The 18,683-nt window shown below is 38.3% G+C and overlaps 1 protein-coding gene across 2 annotated transcripts; it reads right to left on the reverse strand.

Moving 5' to 3' along the window:
• Positions 1-234: 234 nt before the first annotated feature.
• NFIL3 (nuclear factor, interleukin 3 regulated) lies at positions 235-17,699 on the reverse strand. Of its 2 annotated transcripts, none has more exons than XM_030566776.1 (2): positions 17,464-17,699; positions 235-4,328 (listed from the first exon to the last, which is right to left on the reverse strand). In XM_030566776.1, the coding sequence occupies exon 2, from the start codon at positions 4,129-4,131 to the stop codon at positions 2,746-2,748; it is 1,386 nt and encodes a 461-aa protein (XP_030422636.1). In that variant the 5' UTR covers positions 4,132-4,328; positions 17,464-17,699; the 3' UTR covers positions 235-2,745. The 2 variants fall into 2 exon arrangements, with proteins under 2 accessions (XP_030422636.1, XP_030422637.1); XM_030566777.1 differs by lacking the exon at positions 17,464-17,699 and adding an exon at positions 17,045-17,136.
• Positions 17,700-18,683: the final 984 nt, after the last annotated feature.

Here is an 18,683-nt window from a genome sequence, read left to right on the forward strand (position 1 = left end):
GAAAAAAAAAAACTGTCATTACCTTCAGAGCTGATGAGATAACACCTATAGACCAGGTTAGTATAATGCACTAATATTTATAGTGATTTTAGCAAACAACATATTTCTTTTAAAGGAAGCAAACAGCTAAGATGCATGGGAGAATACATATAAACACAAGATCCTGTTTCTAAGCTGGGTGCTATGGTTGATTTCCAGTGAGACTCCCCAACAATCATGGCTATCAAACAGCGGTTGCACAAAATAGAGACATGCATATTTAATGTAAAAATATAACCACCTAGAAAGGAGGGCTGTGTTTATCCATTACAACTGACAACTATAAGTAACAAGAGCTAAAATAATCAAACAGAGGAACAGCTAAAGATATTGGTCACCTTACACAGATGTCATTACTCATCGTTTTAAATCATCCCATTGAACACATTTTATTACACAGGGAGATATATAATATCTAAAATATTTAAAGAATTCTGAAATATTTAAAGAAACATTACAGATGTTTTTCAAGCAAACAACTAGTAGCAATCATCTTCTAGTGTTTCCAATCCTACTCATTCACTTGCAGTTCCCTAAGTTTTGTATGATAATCCTGGACTCATTTTCAGAAATGTTCAAGTGTGTTCCTTCTATTACTTGCCAAATGTACACAAATCCTAACTATAGTGTCTATTGCATTATTAGGACATGAATTAAGAGCAATAGGTGATTTAAGAGAATGGTATACTTCTGTTAGCAGCTCTGAACACTATGATTGCAGTTCAGCAATTAACAGGCTTTGTGAATGCAAAGAAATGTGAAAGATCACCAGCTGCTTCTATGACAAGGCCCATACACAGAACACAATCATGGTTCATCAGCCACAGAAAAGACAAGGTGTGAAATCCTGGCTCCACTGAAGTCAGTGGGAGTTTTGCCACTGACTTTAGTGGGCACAGGATTTCACCCAGGTTCCACAGCTATAGAAAGTTGCTTCAGATGTTCCTCTTCACCCAACATCCCCCACACCTCCAACTAATTTAAATCTGCCTGTCATTCTTAGTGAAGTATGAAATTAATATCACTGACGCCAGTTTTTTAAATCAATGCTGACAAACTAGGGTTCACTATGGATCATGGCAATTAATCGTGATTTTCTCCAGGAAACTGTAAGATGTTTATTAATATTATTATTTTTTAAATGATGGCAAATTGTCTAGAAAAAGAACCCTGCCAAACGCAGATACTATTTTAAAAATGATTTAATATTTAAAAATGTGAGAATTTGGCCAGCCAAAGTGATAGGAGTATGATTTAGCAGGAAGTCTTCATGCCCTAATGGCTCCTCACAAAGAGAAAAAAAGTACTGACTCTAGCCCAGCCAAACACAGTGTTAAACACTTGTTGCCTGAGCAAAGATCAAGGTGAGCTGAACTGCACAGAAGATTTGAATCTCTGTATTTTGTCTTCTTTACACTTAAAACGCTTAATGCAACATCCAAGGACATTTGTTGTTAGCTCACTAAAGTGGATGAGAAAATTTCAACAGAATGTTTTTTGACAAAAAATGGAAATTACATTTGTTTTAGAACTTTCTCGCATCTTTTTCATCCAGATCTAGAGCTAATCACTTCTGGGGATCTTGTATAAACCTTATTTCATTCCTATAACTGTTCTGGGCCTTGGTATGTGAACCCAGGTGTCAGCTGGGACCCTGCAACTCCACTGGTGATACCACAGTCTGCTTTGTAAGGGTTTTTAACCTGCGGATGTCCCTAGCCAAGCCACAATTCTCCACCATATTGCTATGGAGAGAACTACTACATCCAGGAGATGCAGTCCTTTTGCATGGCCTGTCTGTAGATAGCCTACTCCACACCTACACAGTGGAAATGATGCACCTACACAGTGGAAATGAGCAGATCCACTGTATTTCAGGCCTGGAACACTGATTAAGGGCAGAGGGGCTGCAGCTGGATTTACCTATTATTCCAGCTTCATGATTTTGCAAATTACAAAGATCCACAATCTTAATTTTATATGGAGAATCAAGCTATATAAGATAAATGCCTCAGTATCCGTCTCAATAAGCTGCACTGAAAGCCAGATATTCTTTCATTTGAGACAATAGTAGAAAATTTTCCTTAATATTATTGTTTTGGTATATCTACTGTAATAAATAAGGTAAGGAAGCTTGGTCTTCATATTTACATCTCTTAATACATCAAGCCAGTTTCTACTCTCTTATAAAAGGGCAGTAAGAAAAAAACATGACCGAGGATTTTTTCAAGCAGGTATGTCATAAATTTCAATTTGGTTTATTTAGGCTGTAAACCTCAAGAATATGGGTGAACTGAAATACATTTTGGAAGACTTCTTATTTGATAATTAACAAAATATTTACATGTTTATAGAAATCAATTGACCTGGAGTAGATGTTTTGTGTTTGTCACCAATATTTTATTGTAACTGGTAACTTGCACACTTTATAATAGAACAACAACAACAACAACAACAAGAAAAAGAAAAGGTTCACTATATACAGCCCCCATACAGGCTACTTGACTATACACAAGGCATAGTGATCATAACACAACCTAGTCTTCATAATAATTTGTGCACAAAAAGACACCATCAATCAGACATTATATGAACATTACAGTGAACTGACATCACAAGTCCAGTGAAAATTCAGCATAATACAAAACATATTGATCTACTGCAAATGACATCCTTTAAAACAATAAGCCTTTAATCAGTAGTAACTTAACCAGAGTCTGAAGCAGAGATTTGTTGTGTAGTTATAAGTCTTTTAAGTGAAGCAACCTCTGCAGATAAGTTTGCTATGCCCTGCTTCAAATACAAGTTCTCTGACTCAGATACTTTGTAGACATTGTCTTTAATTTCAACAACTCCAGTTTTGCAACCACTCTGAATTTTTACATTGAGTTCCTTTGGGTGCCAATGTTCTGGTTTGAGAGACCAGTCTTGGATATTAGTCACTTGAACAGAGAAAGGAGTGTGAGAAGAATGTACCAATTTTTCTGCATTGTGCTTTTCAATCTCGAAATGTCTTTTAGATGTCATGTCAACTGGTGATGATAGTTTCTGTGTGGCATCATAGTCATTATCCATTGCTTCCACTTTGATTTGCATGGCTTTGGCCTTAATTCGAAGCTTGTGAGGCAGTGCAGAAGAGTTCACCTCTGGAACTTTAACTGTTGCATGAACATTTTTAAGTTCAACTGGGGAATGAATTGGACCTTTAGGGACCTGCTGTTCATCTTCTCCATCAGATGACTTTCCTATGACCACATCATCAGCTTCTGAAGTTCTTGGAGAATTACTGGAGGACCTATTAACTTGCAGCAGAGGAGGGGAATGTGAGTATCCATTAAAGGTATTTACTATGTAGTTTGGAAACATGGATGCTGCATAGGAGCCTCTATCATCTCTTGACTCTCTTGCATAGTTCTCCAATTCCATAGGCTCCTGCTTTATAATTTGAAACTTATTTTCAGGACTTCTGCAATTGTTCTGTATAGGACTTGCTTGAATATGCTCTACTGAAGATACTTCAGACACATCAGATAAAGAGCTTTGTGGAGAGTGTTTGATGACAGAAATACAACTACTACCCACCATAGATGGTTCATGTTCATCCACAAATGAGTTAATATTTGATTTGGAAGTTTGATAGTCCTGGAAATACACAGCTGTTGAATTACTGAGTTTCTGTATCTCTTGAGCATATGCTGCAGAGCTAATTAAACCAAACTTTAGCTTCAATGAAAGCAGCTCAGCCTTTAACGTGGCATTCTCCTCTCCTAATGCAATTAGTTTGTTCTCTAAGACAAGGTCATTCAGTCGTCGTTTTTCACGAGATCTTTTGGCAGCTTCGTTATTTTTTCGTCTTTTTTCCCAATACATAGCATCTTTCTTTTCATCTGGAATGAATTCCCGCTTTCTCCGACATGATGATGATTTGTTTTTTCCACTATTTCCTTCATTAAGTAGTATGTCTTCATTTGTAGCCAAGTCTTCAGACACTTCTGCTAAAGTAGAATTAAGTACCATAATTTTGTCCACATTGCTACTTGTGTCAACAGGTGCCTGTTCCTTTTTAATGGTCTGCATTTTTCTAAGCTGCATCAGAAACAATTTTTAGTAGATCTATGATGAGTAACAGAGTGAGCTGTTTTCCCAGTGCTTCTCAAATAATAACTACCTAATAAATACAGTACTTTTAAATCCATATGCATTATTCCTTTTGTTTCATATTATCAAACAGAAGAATGTTCAGATCCAATTTACTTCTTGACAGACGTAATGGGAACCTTCTAAGTAACCTGTAATAAATAAAAAACACCAATTATTATTCGGTTATTGCTGATTTTCTGCTTTAAAATGCTACTTTCAAAATACATAATTTAGAATAATGATTGATTGATTAAACCTGCTAGACTACAAAAGAAGCTCAACACTTACAATGATCCAGTTCACTTTATGTAATCAGCTAGCAGCTTTTCTCTCTCCCCCATGCAATTAAACAAATCAAAAATAAGGTTCCCGTTTTTAAAACAAGTAAAGTATGATCCAAAGAAAAGCAGTAAAAATAACATTTGTTTTTGATTCGACAATAAAGTTGTCATAGAACTTTCCATTACATCCTTGACCAACTTAAGCCTCTACACTAACAGATGACTAGACATGTTGATTAGCAGCACTGGAAAAAATCTTATCCCTCCATATAAAGATATCTCTTCCAAAAGCAGCTGTGGCTTGTGATTTAGAGATGTTATATATTTGTGTGCATTACAGATTAAAAATAACCCAAGCTGATTTAAAGAAGTTAGAATGCTTTTTTCATTGCCTTAAAATAATGACAGAACACATTTCAGCTACACAGCACATAAAATAATTAACTTTTAAAACATATATGATTTTTATATTTAGTATAGAGATCACATGACATTTAAGACCCCTTTTTGCCTGGTCATATCAATATAATTTAGATTAAGCACAAGTTATATAAATCTGACAAATATGTCACTCTTTTTCAAAAATCAACGACCAAGAAAAAAAATTATATTACATAAGGTTGATCTCTCATATCTAAAAGAAAAAACTATTGAGTAATTAGTGAAATTACATTAGGATGACAACATTTACCAACATAATTCTCATTTGAAAAATGTTTTTACTATACCACAGTACAATTTAGTAACATTTAAGGATGCACAACTGCAGCAAAACACTGCACAAATTAGAAAAGAAGTTTAAATCTGAAATGGGATCATCAACTAAAGAAAACTAGCTTAACCTTTAACTCCAGACATTTAGTCATTAAAATTTGACTTAGCGTTTAAATTAGCATTTTGTATTATTTAATTCATATGAGTACAAAAATACTTTGTTCTCATAACAAAATTTCTTTTTGATCCTAGACATAGTTCCCCTCCATACCAAATTTTCCATGGTTAATCATGTTCCCAATAAAATAAATTTAGCAGGACAACTGCTTTTACACAACTGATATCCACATAGCAATGACTCTGTATGCTGCCTGTATATTTAAAAAATAAATATACCAGTGACTTTAGCTTAATGTCACTACTTATTGGGCATATGTTTACAATGACTAATGAAACTAATTTTAACTTTATCAGCTGGGAAAGTTACAAAAGAATAAATGAATTGTATGCTGCCAGTTTCTCTTGTCTTTTCCAGCAGGCAAAGTGGAGTAAGTAATGTAATAACAATTAATCAGGGATCATAAAGACTTGGGTTTCAAGCTGGGTTCTGTTTCATCAAACCATGCCAACTCCTCTGTCATGAAAAATTAACACATTTAATAGAACAGCTAAGCAGACTTTCCTAAAATCTATGGTTAATTACTGGTTTATAACTATTTGTCTTTCGTAATGCAACCTTAATGGGAAATGAAGTCAAGAGCTAACCACTCCATAGACAACATTAACTACTTACAGTAACAGCAGCACCACAAATTACTGTGCTTGCAAAGCAGAAATGTAACTAATATACAAATAACTACACAATTAGGCCTGATCTAAAGCCCATGGTGAAGTCAATGGGAGTCATTACATTAAGTTAAACATGCTTTGCATCAGGTCTTTAAAGAAAGAAAATCCCCACCATATATCCCCACAACTTCATATAAAATCCGCTATAGTTTGTTTTCCTGAAGTCCCATTACAGCAATTCTACTTATTACAATGGTATATTTTAGCATTGGTATTAACCGAATGCAGTATAATACTGTTAAAAATTCACTGTTGAACACATGAATTCTAATGTACATTTATTTAAATGAGTCAGAACACTTGCAATACAGGTAAAATGTGTAAATGCATCACAATGTTGTGCTACAGTAACAAAAAATATAATCAATCTGGTCAACTGGAAATTGAAGTAATTTCCAGAATGTTCATCCTTTGACTTATGTCATGTAAAATACAATGCACAGGTTATATTTACATTATTCTGCAGCACTGGGATTACTGGATCAAAAGAATACTGACCAGTAACTATCTTGGTACATTATGTATACTGGCAATCACATTTATTCAAGTCATTAAATAATTTTTGGCTTTCCAATGAGGAAATGTATCCACTTTCTAAAGTACATAATGTGAAACAGTACACCTTTTCTATCAAATATCAATGAAAACATATCTTTACCAGAAGTTATGTATTTACTCTTTAAGACTCTGATCCAATTCTTACTGAAGTCAGTGGGATACACAGTGGGCCTTCAATGGGAGCTGGATCAGCTCCTAATGACACAGAGATTTGAGTAAAATATAAAATGTAATAGATAACTGAAATCAAAATCAGATACGAGATATTGATAGTCCTAGAAGAGGGGATACTTATATACATACAAGCTAATATTCTATACATTTATGTGCTGTGCTGTACAGGTTGGAACGTCAAGGTCTTTTTAAAGTTATTAGTTATTGAAAATAAATACTCAGCAGTGATAGAGATTTGATGATAAATAGTTATTTGTACATATTTTAAAAATATTTACATTATTTGGAATTTTCAAGCTATACACAAGCCAGCTTAAGTAGCAAAATGATCTTATTACAATTATTCTCATCTTCCCTCCCTCTTTCTTTCCTACTGTGGGAGTGTGGTATTTTGTCTTTCAATTAGATTGTGTTTCAAGGCAAGGACCATGTCTTTGTATGTTTTTGTACAGCAGTCAGCATGAGACCCCCAGTCCATCCTGAATGAAGCTTTGGGGCACTACCATTAGACATATAATTAGGAACAATAATAATAAATCAATACTAATAGTAATAAAAATAATAATAAACAGATAACTGGTAGAATCAGAATTATTACAAACCCATCCAAACACTGAATACTCAGAATTCAGTTCTTTACCACCAATCGTCTCTCAGTCACTGCGAGTTTTGAGTATGCAGTGATTCTAAATTCATATGTAGTTTCCCAGGGAAATATTCAGACCTAAGGTTGCACTTAAGCCAAAAAATACAACCAGGATGGGCTGTAATATTTTGCTTACTGAAGAGTTCATGAGCCACAGAACTTCTGCAAATTGGGGCATTCCAAGGAGGCATGGTCTGATTGTTTCAGCAAACGTATCTCCTGTTTTGGCCACGCTCCATCTTGTGCATATTACTGGTGCCCTTAGTATGAATAACCTGAATTAAGGAGGGATTGTACAGGAGTCTATGGCTCATCTAAGTTTGTGTTCAGAACAACAGTGCTTTGCAGGCAATTCATATGCGTGCCTTGCTTTTATCCATGTGAGAAATGCATAAGGTCTAAATTTGGCCGATGATTTTTATGTCAACCTTACATAATTGCCACTTATGTCAAAAGCTTTGACATTATGCTTTTGGTAAATCATTAAAGCACCAGCAAATTATTAGTTCTATCAGTGTCTTCCTTGAACATTTGTATCATCTTAATGAAAACCACAGTTATACAAACAGAGAACTAAAACCCCTTGTCTGTTAATGGTTTTCCTTGTGGATCAGCTCAGTACAGAGTCTGTAAACAAATTAAATTCCATCTGATGATAATGGCAAAATGCCTTCAATAAAAACAGCCATTTCACTTCAATTGTATTTTATAATTCCACTGGAAAACATGAGTAGTTACACATAAACTAATGAACTGTAATGATTCCTCTGACTACATTTCAAATTCCAATATTTTCCCTTATGATTAATTTTGCAATTACTTTATCACTCCCTCATAAAGTATTCTAAAACCAACATTTAATACTGCTGTACATTAGTCACTGCTGAAGGTTTTTATTTATTTAATTATTTATTGGGTTGGTTGACGTTAATGGCATCGAGTGCCAATTCAACAATGTAATAGCACTCAACCCTCTTAACTTAATTACAGACCCAATCCTGCTCCACTGCAATTTTGCCATTGACTGCAATAGGAGCAGAGTCCAACCTCAGATTCAAGGGCTAATATGACTGGTCTATAAAATTCATACTAATGAAACATGAAATGATGTACATGGAAGCCATGAGATGTTAATTTATGCATGGATTTTAAAATATTGAAGCACAGAGATAGTCTCAAGATATTATAAAAAGGTCCTGACCATGCAGCTTTTACTCGCATGTTCACATTATATACTTAAATGAGCAAAAGTGTGATAGGACTGGACCATAACTTTAACTCTCTTTGTTCTTTCCAATGTAATCACGTAGGTCAACTGTGTGTTGGAATACGCACATGTTGTTCCCACATACACGTGCGTTTCCCAAGCCAAAATATGACCCATAATGTTTCATTGAACAAGATTTATGTTCCTTAGCAAAGAATGATTCTATATTTATCAAAAATAATTTGCATTATATCCATGATTAAATTCTTCAAAAATGGTTTATGCAACTCTGTACAGTTGATTTTGAGGGCCTTAAACCAAAATCTGAAACAGAGCCTTCCTCTCTCCCTCCTCCTCCTCCCCAGAAAATTATCATGGAAACAAAAGAATTTAAGAAGAGGAGAGGGCATGGGGGACAGAGAGGCCCCAGGCTTGTGGGATCACTGCCCTCCCTATGGAGCTGGGGGGAGGGGCTCTGCCCTGTGTGAAACCAGGGAGCTGCTCCCAGTCCTGCCTCTCCCTGAGTTCCAGCCCTACTACTGGTGGGAGTGGTATCCCTAATTCCACTCCTACCTCCAGGCTTTCGGCCTGGTGGGTGGCCTTGGGCCCAGTATGATGATGCCAGTGGCGGTGATGGTGGGCCCAGCAAGTCACTCCCCGCACTACTGATGGTGGCCCCAAACCTGCACCCCAGATCCAACACCTCTCATTCAAACTTGGCCCAGTTGCCCCTCCATCATTTTGGGGGTGACTGGGAGAAACTTTCCCCTCCCCTCCCACACCCAGCAGCCTTGGTAATTATTTCTGTTCCCTTAACATTCTGGTGATGATTGCACTGGACTAAATGAAATACAGTTTCAAGACCACTGCAAAATATTCATTTCTAATCTTTCTAAAGTGAGAACCACGTATTCTGCCACTGTGACTTCTCAGCACCTATTTAAATAAACACTGTCAAGTATAATATAAACAATTTGCCTAACCAACCAACCAAGCAAACTAACTTTAAGTATATATATTTAGATTTCCAATTGTTGTTTTCAATGTTTTGCATAGTTATCATTGGATATGTTATCGTTAGCATCCTGTCACAGAGCAACTTAACTAAACTCTCTTCACGAACCAGAAACACTGGCATTTATAGGCACCCAACCCAACAACCATTTTGCACTCAACAATTCTAAAAAATTATGAATATATTTACTATTCTTCATCTTCAAAGCACTTTACAAATATTTGCTGACTAACTGACCCCAACACCTTAATAAGGTGAAGATGTATTCTCATCCCCATTTTCCAGCTGGGGAAACTGAGGGTGCAATTTTGAAAGTGAGCATGCAGCCAAATACTACATCTAAACTAAGAGCTAGGGATGTGATTCTCCTGTTCTTGCACCCATACTCATGCCAGCTCTCATAGAGGTAGCACAAATATAAATAGCAGTGGTAGCACAGGTAATGACAGCAGTGGCACAGCAGAGCCATGCTGAGTATGAATATGCCTGAACCTGGTGAATAAGTACTTGACTCAGCTCAGCTATGCCTCCACTGACGCCGCCCATGCTACACGGCTATTTGTACTCATGCTAGCTCAAGCAGAGTTAGCCCAAGTATATGCACTCAAGCAGGGGGAAATCACAGCCCTAGCTTGTAGCGTAGATGTAACCTAATTTAACAGGTGAGTCGGAGGAATCAAATCTCTTCCACAATTTAGAGTCTGTCTACAACTACTTCTTGCACATTATAGGCAAATGTAGTGCCATGAATTTCTACTACTCTGGGCACAGATCTTCACCTTGTGTAAACTGTCATATTTCCATTGAAGTGACACACTGAAGTTAATGAGGCTATGACAATTTACCCCAGCTGCGGATCTGGCCGTTATGGTCTGAGTCAAACCCCACTGAAGGCATTCAAAATAATCCCATTTATTTTGAAGGGGCTTAGATCTGGCTTCACACAGGATCAATGGGAGTTTTGCCACTGGCTTGAGTGGATCCAGAATGCCAGCCCTAATGCAGGTTTGTGGGTCAGCCAACCCATGCAGTTTAGATCAGATGAAGTTTAGATCAGATGAAGCCTTTCTGGGAGCACACTGGTGAACAGGATTACATGGTATGACTGAGTGGCTATTCAAGGTTACAGAATGCCAGCCCTAATGCAGGTTTGTGGGTCAGCCAACCCATGCAGTTTAGATCAGATGCAGTTTAGATCAGATGAAGCCTTTCTGGGAGCACACTGGTGAACAGGATTACATGGTATGACTGAGTGGCTATTCAAGGTTACAGAGGAAACATGATAAAATTAGGATTAGAATTCTGATATTATCTACTATTTTTAATCTGGTGCACATAAGACACCTCTCTCAAATCAATGAGCACCTTAAGCATTTAATGACTGAAGGATCAACCCACAATTAAATTACAGACCAGTGTAATAGTCATTATGATGTTTTCGCACAAGATGAAACTTTTTGGAGAAAACTTATTTATTTTACTTTTTTAAAAGTAATAAAAAGAGGAATCTACTTGATACATTTAATGCGAATGTAAGAGAATCATTAAGTTATTAGATTCTCCACAGTCACACAAATACAGGAAAGCTTATCAAGGTAAATGAAATACTATAGTACTTCCATATTGTCAAACTTGAAGCTGTACCCAGAAGACTGAAGTCTTATGAAAGGCCTTCATTGTTAGGAAACACTTCTGTTACTGTTTATCTTAATAATTACAGATTAACTCATTAAAGTACAGTTTGCTTCTCAAAGGTTAATAACACAAATTATGCAAATAAAATTATCTGGAGAGAACTAAATGTGTGTTAAAAATAGCTGTTGCTCAAAAGGTCAGTCAAGGTTAGTTGACCTACATTTTCTTCCTATTAGTTTGGAAAGCCTGTGTAATTCTCTATTGATTTTTTATTATTATTATTTTTCCAAAACAAATGCTTAGGTGCTTTGTTCTAGAAAAATCTGTGTCATTAATTTAGAGTACTATGGAGCAATCTTAATGACAAGCTGGTAGTGCAAAGGTGCACAGGAAGACATACTCGGGTAAAGAAACAAATTTCACGGTTATGGTTCTAATGGGTTATTATAAAAAATATTAAACTGAGCTAAAATAATTCTTAAAATTATGAAGAATATAACAGGAAGTTTCTTTTTTTATGTCACTAGCTGTTTCATAATAAACATTTTAGATTATACAAGACCACTATTTTCATATTAAAAGGTTTCCAAAAACAAAATCACAGCCTTGCTAATTTCAAACACTCAAAATATTCTTTTGTTTTGTTTTCCCCTCAAACAAAGGCCCTAAGACAAAAATACAAAAATGATTATGGAATGTTGTTTCCATTATACCTAAAACAAATAACATTCTTATATATTAATTGTATTGTATTTTCACCAATTCAAAATATGAGCCAGATCCTCAGCTGGTGTAAGCTAGTGTTGTTCTATTGAAGGCAATGGTACTATGTCAATGTACATCAGCTGAGGATTTGGCCCTATATCTCTGACATAAGAAATGATGTACAAAAATGTGAAACATCATGATGTGACAGACAATATATGTAATAATTTCTAACACACACTACAAATGAAACAGAAATAGCAATATATGCAGGCCCCAATCCTGCAAGATGATCCACATGCATGGACCCCTGTGTCCATACAAAACCATGGACTTTGCTTCGGCTCCATGAAAATGTACGGGTGGGTCCATACCCACAGAGCCAGTTGCAGGATTGGCTGCTTGTGATGCAAACTCCATGGGAGGCTGAATTTGGTCATTCAGTCAGAAACTCTTATCAACAAACTCAGCGACAGAACAGAAAACTGAGTCAAAGCTGTATGATAACCCTGCAAGATATGGTAACTAAAACAGGATACATGCCAAAAAAAAAAACCCAGAAAATATTCCAGCACAGAATGACAAGGAGTGAAAGCTTTAAAAGAATGTTACATTTAATCTTCTATTTACAACCACTGAGATACGAAAATTTCTTCCTAAACTTGTTAAAACAATGAAGAGTCTATGCTCTGATGAACGTGGGCTTCCTTGACAAAACATATTATCAACAAACACAAAATAGAATAATCTAAGCATGTATTAATAATAAACAATATATGCTATATATAACAGTATTTACTAAATATAACAATATATGCTAAATATAACAGTATTTACACTCCATAGTCAAATTATATGATTTCCTACAGACAAATCATTATTCCTATTTTTATACTGTAAGTTCACTTCAGAGAAAACTAAAAAAAGTTGTAAAAAAAGGTATTTCTTTCCAATCAAAAAGAAAATCACTTATGTAATATCAATGCTCAGAATTTACAAAGTCTTTTAGTATTCCTATGTTATGCTAATTTGGACAAGCACCAACTCAAGTGTAAGTTAGGAAGGAAAAAACACAGGATATCAAACAATATATTAATGCTAATAAATTTCAGGCACACTTTTTTAAAAACAGAGAAACAAAGAAGGAGTTTTCAAAGGCGTTGTTTCTATCACATTTTGAACCAAATTCAATATGTCTTCATTTTTCAAGTTCTTATTTTTGACAGTTAAGCTCACCCCATCACTATCAGTTTAAATTACAAATATTTCAATGAAAATGTTTAACTAAATGGGTTTTTAACTCTGAAAAATAGTTTAACATCTAAATCAACTGATATTTTCCTTGGGAAGGGACCACAGGATTTGGCCATATATTTGCATCTTTTTTTATTACATATCCTAAGCACATTTATATCTCATAACTGGCTGTAATTATCATGGAAAGGTCACCTGGAAGAATCTATTAAGCTGATGACTCAGACACATTGCTTAATTGTGTGTAGTAAGACTCAAACAAAGGATTTTATTGTTCAAGTTATTGCATCACAGTGATGTTATAACTGCAGCTCAGAAAAATATGGTAACAGGGTTGCTGTCTGGAAAAACAAACTGCATAAACGTTTGCATAACCATCTGCAAGCAAGTCAGCTTAAAATGAGCAAAAGATATCTTGAAATAAAAAAGACAAGTGCTTGAACAGGTAGAACAGTGATTGATATATTTGTTGACTATACACTCATGCTATAATCAGCAAAAACAATATCTGCGTGTTCCACAATTTTCAGCCAAAGTATAAAAAATACTGTTTCTCCATAGACTAAGATAAGCTGTGGGGAGGTCATGTAAGTTCATATTGCTTGTGGGAAGTCTGTAAACTTTTTGACACCTTTTAAATCATTTCCTTAGAAAATCAATTCCAACAGAAATGTGAAGCTTTGAGGGCAAATCCACGAAGCTGGATATTTTGAACACTAGTTAACAATTCTTTAGAGAATAAGACAAGCTAAAAGAGAAGATAACTAAAAATGGAAAGTGAAGACAGATAATTCTGAAAAATGTTAACACATTAACAGTCAAATAAAGATATCTGTAATGTGACAACTTTTACAGTAGTTTCTGCTAGTGCCAATAACGTGAAGGAGCATTACTCAGTGTTCCTTGATTTTGCTGGCTTAAATCATGTCTTGGGACAAACCTGCAGACCTTATTCAGTGAAAATTCCTGCTGAAATCAATGTTTTGACTGAGGACAATAAGAATAATGCCCCTAGCATTATTTTAATGTAGGCTTTGTGTTGCATGAATTACTAAGTGGGGCAATGTAAATTCAAAATAGATTTTATATACAGATAACTGGAGTTAATATACTTGAATTTGATAATTAAAGCTGAAAGGATAAGGAATAATCACATCATATTTTTTGACCATAACATATTTATCCATTGCTCCAAATAGATATATTGTCACATTGTTTTGAGTCAAATTCAGCAAAAGGCATAAACCCACTTAAATAATAACCATTTCCATGGCTGTGTCTGCTTCCACTTCTGTAAAATGAGGATCTTAATACAGGATGCATTCGAATGTCTCACCTTCAGCACGAGGTGTTGTAAGAGTAAATTACTTAATAATGTAGTGCTTGGAACAAGTGAAGTTCTAATTGTTATTACCAGACTCAGGACAGCAAGGCGGGGGCGGGGGGCACAGTCCTGCTCTGTAGCGTGCTCGTCTCTAACGTCCAAGAGAAGTAAAATTCTCTCGCTGTATAAAATTCAAAGACATGAGCAGGCGATTAAACTATGCGAGCCGCCCTAGAAAGCCCAATATTGTACGCGTGGCTGCCAAGCCTAGGCACAAAGGCTGCTGAAGCAGGGCGCTCTGGTTGGTGCAGGAGAGAACGTGGGAGCAGGCTGAATTGCTTAACATATTTCCATTCTCAGCACAGAAGGAGAGACGCTTCCTTTCCCTCCCCCCATCGGCTCCGTGTTAATGAACAGCGAGTACACACACTACGTGACTGGAGACGCATCCCTCCCTCTGCCGAGCCTGTTCTTCCCTCGCTCGCTCCCTGTCAGTACAAAACAACCGAGTATTATTATCTTGCCTTATTTACTCCGCTTTCCTTAACGCTCGCGCTCAGCCCAGGCTGCCCTCCCCAAGCACTCGCCTCCTCCCGCCTTCCCCGGGGCTCAGGGCTGCCTCCCATCCGCCCCCAGCTCCAGAACAAAGGAATGCGGAGCAGGAGCAGCGACATCCGCCTCCCCAGTCACAATAACCAACGCCCAGTTCTGCGGCCCCTCCCTGTGCACACCCCCCCAACCCCACCCCGCCCCGGGTAAGACAGCTACCGAGGGAAGGGGCTCCTGCTCTCCCCCAGGCAGGAGGAGGTCCTCCGATCTGCACTAGCACTCCCTCCCAATGGACTAAGCCCACGGCCCTTAAGCCTACCCTCCCCCCCCAAAAAATATACATCCACCCGCCTACCTATGCACCAGCTACACTGACCCCACATGGGCCGCAGGGAATAATGTGCAACAACAATAAACACTGTCAACTAGGGGCCGTGGCTAAAACCAGCTTCGGTTCCTGGAAAGAGCTTGACCTCCTTAATTATCCTACTTACTTAATTCATCTAAGAATGGAGTCCAGGCTTCTCAATAAGGGCACATGTAAAGACCCTGCCCCCGAATTGCATCCCCGGCTTCAGCCACTGAAACCAGTGGCAGTTCTGGCTCCACAAGGAATGCAGGACGGGGCCATTAATTGTTTTTCACATATAAGGGAAAGATTCTTATTTTCTCATTAAGCATCATCATCATTCTAAACTACGACTGTGTGCATTTTATTGTGATCATAGGCAGAGGATAATCAAAAACTCGTTTTATATAAAATGTAATGCTAACCTACATCAGCTTTTCTCATGTTACATTCTAAAACACCAATATTTAATGTGAATGGGATACCTTTTTACATCACCCCCTCCCGTTTTACTTCGTCAGCGTTCATTACGATCATGAAGGGAGGTGACAGACTATCTTGCTTCTTCGGTGCTGTTGGCTTGATCTAAAATTTGTATCGATCTCTTTAATATTTTTTTAAAAAAATTAAAGCCAATGCCTAGCAAAATGCTTAGCGTCTAGGAGAAATACCTTCCTAAAATACAGTCTTATCAAGACGTGGGGTTAAAATTCAGCCAAATGGCCTTGAACGTCTATTTGCCCAGCTCTGGAGAAAAGACCGAAATAGCACATGAAGTCGCAATTGCTAAAATATGATAGGGCTAAATATAGATTAACACAAATTTCATTACAAGGGTGTATACCACATTCAGCAACCACGAGTTACCTCCCTATTACCATTTGACTACTTTCCTTGTTAAACACACTTTTTTAAAAAATCTGTTACCGTGCATTTTTTAGCTTGAGGTTGCCCTAGTTTCTTTGTATCGAGATTACAAAATCGCGTAATTAGCTCCCTCTTCCTACCCACACTGCCAGCAAATTCTGTGGTTACATAATGCAACATTTCCAAGAACTATTAAATGATCAGTATTGCAGTGTCTGAAAACCAGTGAGCAAAGTGAGGGAAAAGGCACAAATACAAACTAATATAAGAGAACTGCATGCTACATGTACTCTTTTCCGTGTATAAAAACAAGATCCCTGAGCGCAAAGTGAAAATGTAAACTCGCCGACAGTCACTGACAATCGACATAAAAACTCCTTATTTGGTGTGAAATACACAAAAACCGGTGCATTTAATGATCTAATTCCCTAAATCTGCACCAAAATTAGCAAAAGTATTTCACACGCAAAGATCACATCACATCCAAATGCTTGCCAGTACACAGTGAACAGATTATGCAATATGCGAAAGAACAAGACCCACAAACCTTCCCTCGGGCTTGTTACAGTCAGATGACAAAAAGGGTCTGAGGTATGTTGTTTTTAAAATCTAAAATAGGTAAATGTTTAAACAGGCATTTTCTAAATTCCTTCTCCTGCTTATTCCTTCAACTAACCTTCTTTTAGCAGGCAAAACCAGTATTTTTAATCAGCTATTTCCCCACTCCCCCAAACGTACCCTTTCTCCACCCAGAGTGAGATGGATCAGCGTCAGATCAAACCTCCCTGGCGCTTTTCTCTACGAAAACATCAATTTTCCTCAAACAAGGAGATATATTATGCAACAACAACGTATCCAAAGCCAGCAAACAAGCAGCAGCAGCTCCAAGTCTACGTGCTGTCGAGAGGGCGCTGCAATCAAAGCGGCCACCTTAAGGTGGCGAGTCCCAGTACTGACATGCTAGCAAAAGTTTTTATATATATACACACACAAATACACATACATATACATAGCGTACACGCGTCTATATCCAGCTACATGGAGCCATGGAGAGAGAGATTTACACACACCCCGATAAGTGTGTAAGACAAGGTAGGGGAGCACCACACCGAAGGATCCAGTGTAGACTACAACAAGCCATTACAATGTTACCATACCTTCATAATCGCTACTAGCAGAATGAAATAAGCGGTATCCTTCCAGCAAACCGCTGCATTTGCCTCTGTTCTTCTCCCGATCGCTGTGGGGAGCGGGGCGAGAGAACTCGGAGCCAGTGGCTGCGAAGCCCCTTGCACCAGTCCTGGGAGTGGAGCAGCTTCTATCTCCGCGAGGGAGCGAACGTGTCTGCTGGTGGTGCTGCCGCCGCCGTTGGAGAGGGATCTGTGTTAGTAGGTCAGTCCTGTACACTCCTCACAACGCACAGTCCTCATGCCAGCCTTTGCTGTGACTGGCAGCGGCCCGCCCCCAATCAGAGCTCAGCGCTCGCGGGGTGCAGCCAATGGCGGCCTCCCAGAGGGGAGTATTAGGGCAGAACCAGACTTGAATTGAACCCCCTTTCCTCCTCCCTTAACACTTCCCCCGCCCTATGGGAGCTGTGTGGTACAGTAGATATAGGCGCTGGGTATTGCATAACCAGCCGAGGGGGGCACGGGGGGAGGCTGCTGACATTTACGTAATTACCGAAAGGAGAGCCAGAGGCCAGAGTTAAGGTGGAGACTTTCTCTGTGTCTCTCGCTTATTGACTCTGGAACACTTTCAGCCGCAATTTAGTTACCCTGTAGCTTTTACCGAGCTCCAGTGCAAACAGATGTTGTTGTGGCGCAGGCGTGAAGGAGCACCGAGGAGTAGCGACATATGCCCTGCTGGCTGGCTGCATTGGACAGCACAAATAAACACGCCGCCTGCTTGTCCTACTCCAGCAGCCCTAAGAGAAGCGGGGAGGGTGGCAGAAACTACACACACGCACACTGCAATAACCCTGCCAAACATGTAACACGCTGGGGAAAGGGAGCCCCGAATCTCTTCCTTGCGACCGTAGGCTGCAGTCCGTGCAGTGGCAGCGAGGTGAAGAACTTTGAAGCCTTTGTAGGAAATGAAAGAGAAAGATGTGCAGGGAGTGAGGCGTGTGAGTATGGGGTAGAACTGGGGCGAAGGACATTATATGTATGTGCAGTGTGGAAGTGCATGTTTGGGGTGTTAAGGTCCCTGCTGTGTGTTTGTGGGGCTGTGGCATGAGGGTGTGTAGTGAACAGGGATGTGTGTGTCTAGAGTGCGGGATAGCCTTTGCAGAGTGCAGCTCGGTGTGGCAGTGTATTTATGGTGACTGGGCATATACTGGGGGGGGGGGGGTGAGCGGGGTTTGACTTTTTGATGTGCA

The sequence above is a fragment of the Gopherus evgoodei genome, chromosome 6, assembly GCF_007399415.2.
Source record: "Gopherus evgoodei ecotype Sinaloan lineage chromosome 6, rGopEvg1_v1.p, whole genome shotgun sequence".
Classification (NCBI taxonomy): domain Eukaryota; kingdom Metazoa; phylum Chordata; order Testudines; family Testudinidae; genus Gopherus; species Gopherus evgoodei.

Excerpts from the sequence above, each read along its gene's own strand:
- NFIL3 (XM_030566776.1), bottom strand. The coding sequence starts at position 4,131 with ATGCAGCTTAGAAAAATGCAGACCATTAAAAAGGAACAGGCACCTGTT.